At 55.7% G+C, this 8,049-nt stretch overlaps 1 protein-coding gene across 6 annotated transcripts in view; it reads right to left on the reverse strand.

Annotated features, from left to right (window-relative positions):
* Nucleotides 1-1,334: 1,334 nt before the first annotated feature.
* The window catches only part of TPM2 (tropomyosin 2 (beta)), a 13,176-nt gene continuing 6,461 nt past the window's right edge, over nt 1,335-8,049 (reverse strand). Inside the window, exons 3-9 of one of the 6 annotated variants that reach the window (XM_008629094.2) lie at nt 7,471-7,604; nt 6,312-6,429; nt 6,120-6,190; nt 5,299-5,374; nt 5,084-5,146; nt 4,675-4,744; nt 1,335-1,642 (exon numbers count right to left, since the gene is read on the reverse strand). In XM_008629094.2, the coding sequence (XP_008627316.1) occupies nt 1,560-1,642; nt 4,675-4,744; nt 5,084-5,146; nt 5,299-5,374; nt 6,120-6,190; nt 6,312-6,429; nt 7,471-7,604 (615 nt within the window). In that variant the 3' untranslated portion in view covers nt 1,335-1,559. The other 5 variants (XM_008629086.2, XM_008629109.2, XM_017727441.1 and 2 more) reach the window with 5 other exon arrangements.

The following is an 8,049-nucleotide window of genomic DNA, read 5'->3' on the forward strand; positions in this document are numbered from 1 at the left end:
GGCGCTGGGACGCACCCTGACCGGGGCACAGGGCAGGCTTGTTTGCAGTACAGGGTGCAGGCTTCCAGAGAAGAGGTGCTTTTACACTCTGGTTCTTTTCAAAACCAGACAACCCCCTGCCTGGAAGGGGCTTTGACTAAACAACAGAATGGCTCAGCTGATGCACTGCAGAAAAGGAAGGCGGGCCCAAGGAGGAGCTCCGGCCCTTGCGCAGGGACAGCTCAGCAGTCCAAGACACCATGTGCTGTCCTCCCCTCTGGCTCCTCCAGGCCCAGGGTGGGAGGCTGCAGCTCACAGCAGACTTTGTAACCTTGGGAGGGTGAACTGAAAATGAGCACCTCATGCATGGGGAGCTTTTTTCCCTCTTGTAGAAGGTCTTAGAACCACGAAACAGAATTACTGGGCTATGGAGAGGGCGGGAGGCCAGCAGCAGCTGGGCAGGAAAGAGATTGAATCTCAACACCCTCCTTTCCTGACCTGAGAGGTGCAGCAAATAAAGGAAAGCAGATAACAAAAGCTATCCCTGCCAGTGTCTTGCTGGGTCTGCCTTGACAAGGGGTCAGCATGAGTTGTGTTTCCTGGCAGTATGTGGATGTGCTTTTAGACGGATATCCGCTGGGTAGTGTGGGACAGCAGGGCTCAGTGCACATTATGGAGGGGCCCGAAGCGAAGGGCAGGACTAGATAATGGTTTTGGGCATCCCCAGGAAATCCAGCCCATTTTGGTGGCAGCAATGAGACACATCCGGCTGCTCTTCAAATTGTGTTGGAGAAAATACAGCAAGCCAGGAAGAAACTTCCTGAACACTTTGTCTGCTGCATTAATATTTGCTGGCTTACACAGCTGTCCCTCAGGCAGGCGTTCAGTCACTGGCAATAGAAATTGCAACTAGTACAAAGGGTGAGCAGCTAATCCCAGACCTGGAGAAGACCCTGACAACTAATAATGTGAGCATGCATGATCACGTGCTTGTGTGTTTCCTCATTGTGATCAACATGAACCCTCCATGGAGACGTCAAAGACCTTGTGGCTTCCCCAGGTGGCCAGCCCAGTAGCATGCAGACTGTGGGAGGGGACACACCAGCAACATGGTTTATCACTGTGTACTTGAAGAGGATGGTGAGTTTGGACTGAGCTTGAGACCTGGAGGTTTCCTCTGCGTTCCAAGAAAGTGATGGAGATGAGGGAACGCAGTCCAAACCACATGGTTATCCTTCCAAGCCCACCACAGCCACAGAGGTCCTGCAGACCCTCCTTGCATGAACTGGGGAGAGAGACACACACCTCTTATCCCAGTGCCTGCACCCACCCAAAGGACCAAACATAGCCATCCGTCTTGTCAAACTGCTTTAATATTTGGACATAAAGACAGGACAGAGCCATTCAGGCTGTGCACAAACAAGATCCCCATGATCAGCCACAGTGCAAGGCTGCTGAGCTTCCCTTCTCAATGGATGTGTGGATTTGGCCAAGATGCAGTTCAGCTGATGACATCCTGAGCATGCCAGTGGGGTGCATGTGTTGGGTGGGGGAAAGGGACAGGGGCTTGCCAGGGCAGCTCAGAGGTTGTTCAGCTCCAGTAAGGTCTGGTCCAGGACCTGGTGTATTCCCACGTTCTCCTCTTTGGCACTGGCCAGGCTCTCTGTGAATACAAGGGACACCCAGCCACGCACACAGACACAGCCCAAATGTACCCAGGTGCAGCAGGACCCACACACACCACACCAAGCACAGACACACACACACACAGATGGACATTTCAGTACAGCTATGGCCTCCAGTCGAACGGGGCGTCCCCTGCGGAGCATAGTCCACACAAGTAGCCCCATTTCTGGCAGGGATGAGTCCAGCCAGTCTCAGATCTGCCAGGGAGGCCAGGCCAGTGAGGCTGATCTCTGGGGCAGGCAGTTACCACTCTTCAGCATTTCCATCTTCCTAGGGTGCCCCACTGCCCATGGCTGAGTACTCTGCAGCATAGGTGCTGCTGGCAAGTACCATTATTTGGCCAGACACTGGGGCATCACCACTGGCCAGCTGTGGGCACATGCACAAACCTTTGGCCAGGAGAAGCAGAGAACCAATGCCTGCTGCATGACCCAGCAGTGCTCCGTGAAGAAAAGGAGTGAGAAAACAGCCCATTAACAGCCCAGAAGAGTGGGCAGAGGACAACAGAGAGATAAGGAGCAGAACTAACAAGGCTACAAGGATAAGCTCTGCCAGGCAGCCTGCTGCCAAGGCAGCCTCCCTCTGTTGCTCACTTCCAAATGGCATCATGCTTCCCCCAGAGATGGGTATGGAACAAGACTGCTGTCCAACCAGCCCCATCTCCCAGTGTGCCCTGCTAGCCTCTTCCCTGTCCCAAGTTTGGGGCAGTGGGTGCTGCTGGATCCCCAGCTCCTATCCCAGCCTTCCCAGCACCCTGCAAGGACCTCTTTCTAAGGGGATCCTCCCTGCACAGTTTGAGGTGACCAGAGTGAGGAGGAAGAGGCTGCCCAGTGACTCCTGGGACAAGGGGAGGAAGGCAGCAATACAAACCACATCCCTCCCCAGCAGAGCCAGGATGATGCCAGAGGACAGCAATCACTACGTGGGCATCCCAGGACATCACAAAACCCCTCATATCTCTCCCACAAAAAACTGATCAGCTCCAGAGGGGCTCCCTGTCCTGCCCAAGCATGGTAGTTACCCCTATTAGGATAAGGCAAGGCTTCACACCCTGCCTCACCCCAGCAGGGTGGGGCTCCCAGCCCTGAGCAAGCCTGGCCAAAATGGGGCAGGGAGGCTGGGCCGGGGCCAGGAGCTCTGGGCAGCTCAGTTGTTAAGTTCAGTAAGGATGACCCGCAGCTCGTTAGTGAGAACACGGTTTTTCTCGGCCTCCTGCTGAGAACGCTCTAGAGAAAATGGAGACATCAACGCAGCACAGGAAAGAGAGAGAAAAAAGTGAGTTAGTGAAAAGAGACAGCATTTCTGAAAGCCTTCGCTGGAAACACCACAAGCCACCCAGACAGTGGTGGGATACAGCTGGACGGGCAGGAGGAGGCAGCCAGTCTTGGTGCAGGCACAAGGCTGTACGTCCATCACTTTGGAAACTGGATTCTGGGACATGGAAGGGTGGTGAGGAAGGAGGAGGGGGATCAGGACCAATTTAGGGCTCACAAGAGATCACTGCTGAAGGGTAGCATCAGACCCCTCACCAAGGGAAGGGGCTGCAGGAGCCATGACAGGGCTGAGATTGCTGCTTGTAGGCAACGTCTGGGAGTGGAGACAGGGAATGGACAGGACCAGGACTAACCCTGCTATTTCACGCCAAAAGACTCATGGAGAAGATAGCATGAGATGAGGAAAGCTGTGTACGAGAGTCAGAAGGTGGCTGGGGTCAGCAGAATGGCCCTGTCCCGCTCAGCCTGGCAGCGCAGGAGCCTCTTGGGTCTCAGCCATGGTCACCCCAGGGGGCCTGTGGCTGCGAGCTGCCTGCAACCACCTCCTACCACACTGCTGACAGTACCCACATGAGACAGGCAGGAGATGAGGGATAGAGTGGCATGAAGAAAACAAAGGAGAAACCAATGTTAAAATTTTATTGATATCAACTCATTAACCCAGAGGGACAGAACACAAAAGAAAAGTCATGAGATGCAAACTGAAGAGCAATGTGCAAGGACAGAAGGGTGAGGGAGGAGTGGGGGTCGCCTGCCTGCCGGGGAACAAGGTGTCTGCACAGATGGATCCAACCCTCTATCCCCCAGGCCTGAGCTTTGGCAGTGGAGGTGCCGCTTCCCCAGTGCAGGTCATCCCCATGCTGGGGCCAGCAAGCAGCACCGGGTGACTTGGCTGGAAGTACATGGGGGGAAAAATGGCCCCCCAGCCCCGGAGCTGCAGGGTCCCCAGTGCTTCTGCTGCTGGGGAGCCAAGGAGGGAGCTGCTGGAACAAAGGGCTTCTGGGCACAGTCCTGATCCCCAGGGCAATGCTGTGGCATGGGCCTACAACTACACTGTCCAGTCAGTATGTGGGGCTGTTCTCCTGCCCTGAACAACAGCTCTAAGCACCTACATCTTGTCTCCCCAAAGAGGGGTACAGCGGGAACACCCCTCGTCAGCTCCTGTCCCAAAGGAGCTGATGGACAGGCACAGGCTAGGTAGGACAGAGGAGGACAGAGAGGGTAGGGAGAGAGGTGGGATGGCCAGGCAGGCAAACAGCCGAGCTGGGGAAGGGAGAGACAGGCAGGGAGCGGGTGCAGTGCTGGTGCCCAGCGTGGGGCTCAGAGGGAGGTGATGTCGTTAAGTGCATTGTCCAGCTCCTCGCTGATGGCTTTGTACTTCATCTTCTGCGCATACACTTCATCTGCAGGTGGGGGCAGGCGGGGAGCAGATGGTGGAGTAGAGTGGAGGGCACAAGGTGGAGAGAGAGAGTGGCTGTGAATGGCAGGCTGAGGGCAGCAGGAGTGTGCGGGCACAGGCAGCATGGATGAGACCCTATTCCCGACCCGAGGGCAGAGCACAGACCCAAGGAGCTCTGTGCCCCTGCACCAGACATTGTGACTTCCAGCCACCCTGCTCCCAGAACTTCTGCCCATCCCCTCCCTCTGGCCAAGCCCTGCCCAGCCACACCAGGGGCATGGTGTGCCCAGTGCCACCCCAGGAAAGAGGGACACAGGGCTGGTGGAAACATTTTACCTTCTAGGTCATCAATGGTTTTCTCCAGCTTTGCCACAGACCTCTCTGCAAATTCCGCTCGGGTCTCAGCCTGTGGGAAGCACAGTGGGGAAAGGGTGAGCTGCAGGACACAACACGGGAGGTGCAGGCTGCACTGCACTCCAAATCTGCCGCATTTGCATCTTTGGTACCCTTCTCCGGAAGCCCTCCCATGGGAAAGGCAAGGGACAGAAGTGACTAGGGCTCCATGGAGCCTCACACCCTACATCAGAACAGACTAATAAAGGTCATCCCAGATGCAGGTACCTGCTATGCTGCAGGGCTGCAATTTAGGAAACCGTGAGAGGACATGGGCATAATGGCGTCAAAACCCATTCAGGATAGCAAGCTCATGCCTGTAGTGGTTCAGTGGTGGCCCTACACCCCTTACCTCCTTCAGTTTTTCCCCTAGAAGCTTGATTTCCTCCTCGTACTTATCCTCCTTGGTGGAATACTGCAGAGACAGAGACAAGCACCTGTGAGTCCCAAGGCGTTCCTCCAGCTGTCCTTCACCCCAGCAGGAGACCGCAGCACTCCCAGCGCCCACACACTCTTCCCAGCCCCCCATGCACTCTTCCCAGCTCCAGCAGCCTCACTGGGTCCTACCTTGTCAGCCTGGGCTTCCAGGGACTTCAAGTTGTTGGTGACAATTTTCAGCTCCTCCTCTAGGTCACCACATTTACTACATCCCAAGCAGGGCCGGCAGGAGGGGGGGAGTGGGGCCAAAGGGCAGGAGAGAGGCAGGAGCAGAAAGAACAGACACAGGGAAGCAGGAAAGAAAGAGAGAAAACAAGTTGAGAGAGGAGAAAACTCAGTGCAGGTGGACCAGGAGCAGAGCCACTCCGAGCAGGAGCTGCCGGGACGCATCTGTTCATCCATTCCTTGTGCTTCCTTGCACGGATACCTTGTGCATCACCACCAGCCAAGCTCTCGCTGGCCCCGCAAAGGGAAGCATGGACGGAGGGATGGAGGAGCGTGCCCGGCCTGCACCCGCTGCAGAGGGAGGCAAGGGGAGGCCGGTGGTGGAGGCAGTGGTGCAGAAAGGAGAGAGGTGGCTCGCGTGGTTCAAGAGACAGCGACAGAGAGAGGGGGCTTCTGCACATCGCCCCGTGCCCCTGCCCCAGTACCTCTTCCTCTGAGGCAATGAGGGATTTGAGAGACTGGTCCATGGTCCGCAGCTCTTCTTCCAGCTGTCTCACTCGGCTGGGGTGGAAGGGGGGCACCCCAGGAGGGGGACAGCAGAGAACAGGGTCAGGGATGTGATGCCGGTGGGTTGGCACCCCCCCCACCCCCAGCCTGCAATCCCAATGATAGACCCTGCTGCTTCCAGGGAGGGACATCCCCATCCCCATCCCCATGTCTGCCAGGGATTTGGGGCAAGGGCTGTGTGGGACCCCTGCACGCTGCCCACCAGGAGCCCCGCTCACCTCTCCGCCACCTCTGCCCTCTCCTCTGAGCGCTCCAGCTCTCCCTCAAGGACGACCAGCTTGCGGGCGACCTGTTGATGGCAGTAAGAGGCCCATGTTGGCCCTGTGCTTGCCCCAGTTGGGGGCACAGGGCTGTGAGGAGGTGGCTCTGGGTGCTGCCAGGGTGTCAGGACTGGGGAAAGGGTTACACACCTCCTCATATTTGCGGTCAGCCTCCTCTGCTATGTGCTTTGCCTCCTTCAGCTGCATTTCCTGGAGTTCCATCTTCTCCTCATCTTTCATGGCCCTGTTTTCGATGACCTTCATGCCTCTGAGGAAAGACCATGCAAGAAGATGTTACGGCTGTGGGTCAAGGTGTCATCTGCACATCCTGCCTGCCCATCTGCACATCCTGTACCCTAAACAATACCACCCTCCAGCTTCAGAGACATGGTACATTGCTTGGGGAGGATGGCATGCAGTAAGGTCACACCAGCAGTACCCCAAAAATGCTCCTGTGCAGAATTAGAGTAGAGCTGGCCCCAGGGCAATGTTCCAGAGTGAGGTATGCCTATGGTGCCCCTCAAGCAGGCAGGTCCTGAACCCACGTTTGGGGGTGAAAAGGTGTGCAGCCCAGGATGAGCCAGCCACAACCTCCACAAAAACAGCCCAACAGGCTGGCAGCCTGAAGGAAACACTGGAAAACATCCTGTGGCAAAGCCTTTCTCATTCTGGGTGATGCTCACAAACAGGGGATTACCAAAACCCCGCAAACCCCCACAGAAGGGACTCCTGCAGACTCTTCTCTCACTCAGATGCTGTTGCTCAAACTGGTCTTTGCCAATGGAGGGAAGAGCTCATGTAGCTGTCAGGAGTGCTGTGACATGTCTGGGCACTCCCATACAACCTGACTGCCCTTGCCTGCACAGTTCCAGTCTGGGAAACCTGCTTGCCATGAGGATGGGGCAACACACACCCTGTGGAACTCTCTTTGAATGAGGCTGTCTTGTTCTCAAATCTGACCTTAGTTACCAGCACAGAGGTTCCCTCCTGGGCTGTTGTGTCTTTGAGCATAGAAAGCTGCTCTGGGGAATAAAATATGCTCTTATCTTCCTCTGGCTTTGGTTACAGTCTGGTGCTTTTATAAATACAAGATAAAATTTTTCAGGATTTTATGTGTGCTCTGGATAAGAATGTCTGTATATGGGAGACTTCTTTGCATTATGGCTTTATTGTCTCCCTTTGAAGTCTGCAGGAAAACCAACATAAACCCCAATAAGGTCACTTCAGAGGGACCCCACTGCAAAATTAAGGGGGCTGTCTGCAATCAGTGGTGACCTGATACCACTCCCACTGTGTCTATCCATCCCACCTCTCGCTCTCATCAGCCGCCTTCTCAGCTTCCTCCAGCTTCTGCAGGGCAGTGGCCAGGCGCTCCTGGGCACGGTCCAGCTCCTCCTCTACCAGCTGGATGCGGCGGTTGAGGGAAGCCACTTCAGCCTCAGCCTGGGGGAACAGAAACCCCTCAGTCATCCCATGTCACATACATATATTGAAAAATACATTTTCAATGGTTACTCCTACATTTACCATCTGGAATGCCCCTTGGCACTGTGCAACCAGCCCATGTTCACTGGAATGGCATGCCTGACCATGCATGCCCTCACCTCTCTATAGGGTTATCTCCATCCCTAGTGGCTATTTGATGCTGGCTTCTCCCAGCCTATTCACTGGGGTAGGGTGGCCATAGCAGCCATGTCGTCACGGGGATGGTATTTGGGGTTTGCAGAGCAGTGAGTAAAGGGGGAGGAATGCCCTGTGCGGCTTCGCTCCTGAAAAGGAGATCGGAGCTGCTTGTGGATTTCCTGTTTACAGAGGCAGCAGAGTGAGCCGGGAGTTTCTCCTGCGGGAACCCCCCCGGCCCCTGGGCCACACGCGGGCCGAAGCACAC

The sequence above is a fragment of the Corvus brachyrhynchos genome, unplaced genomic scaffold (assembly GCF_000691975.1).
Source record: "Corvus brachyrhynchos isolate BGI_N302 unplaced genomic scaffold, ASM69197v1 scaffold140, whole genome shotgun sequence".
NCBI lineage: Eukaryota > Metazoa > Chordata > Aves > Passeriformes > Corvidae > Corvus > Corvus brachyrhynchos.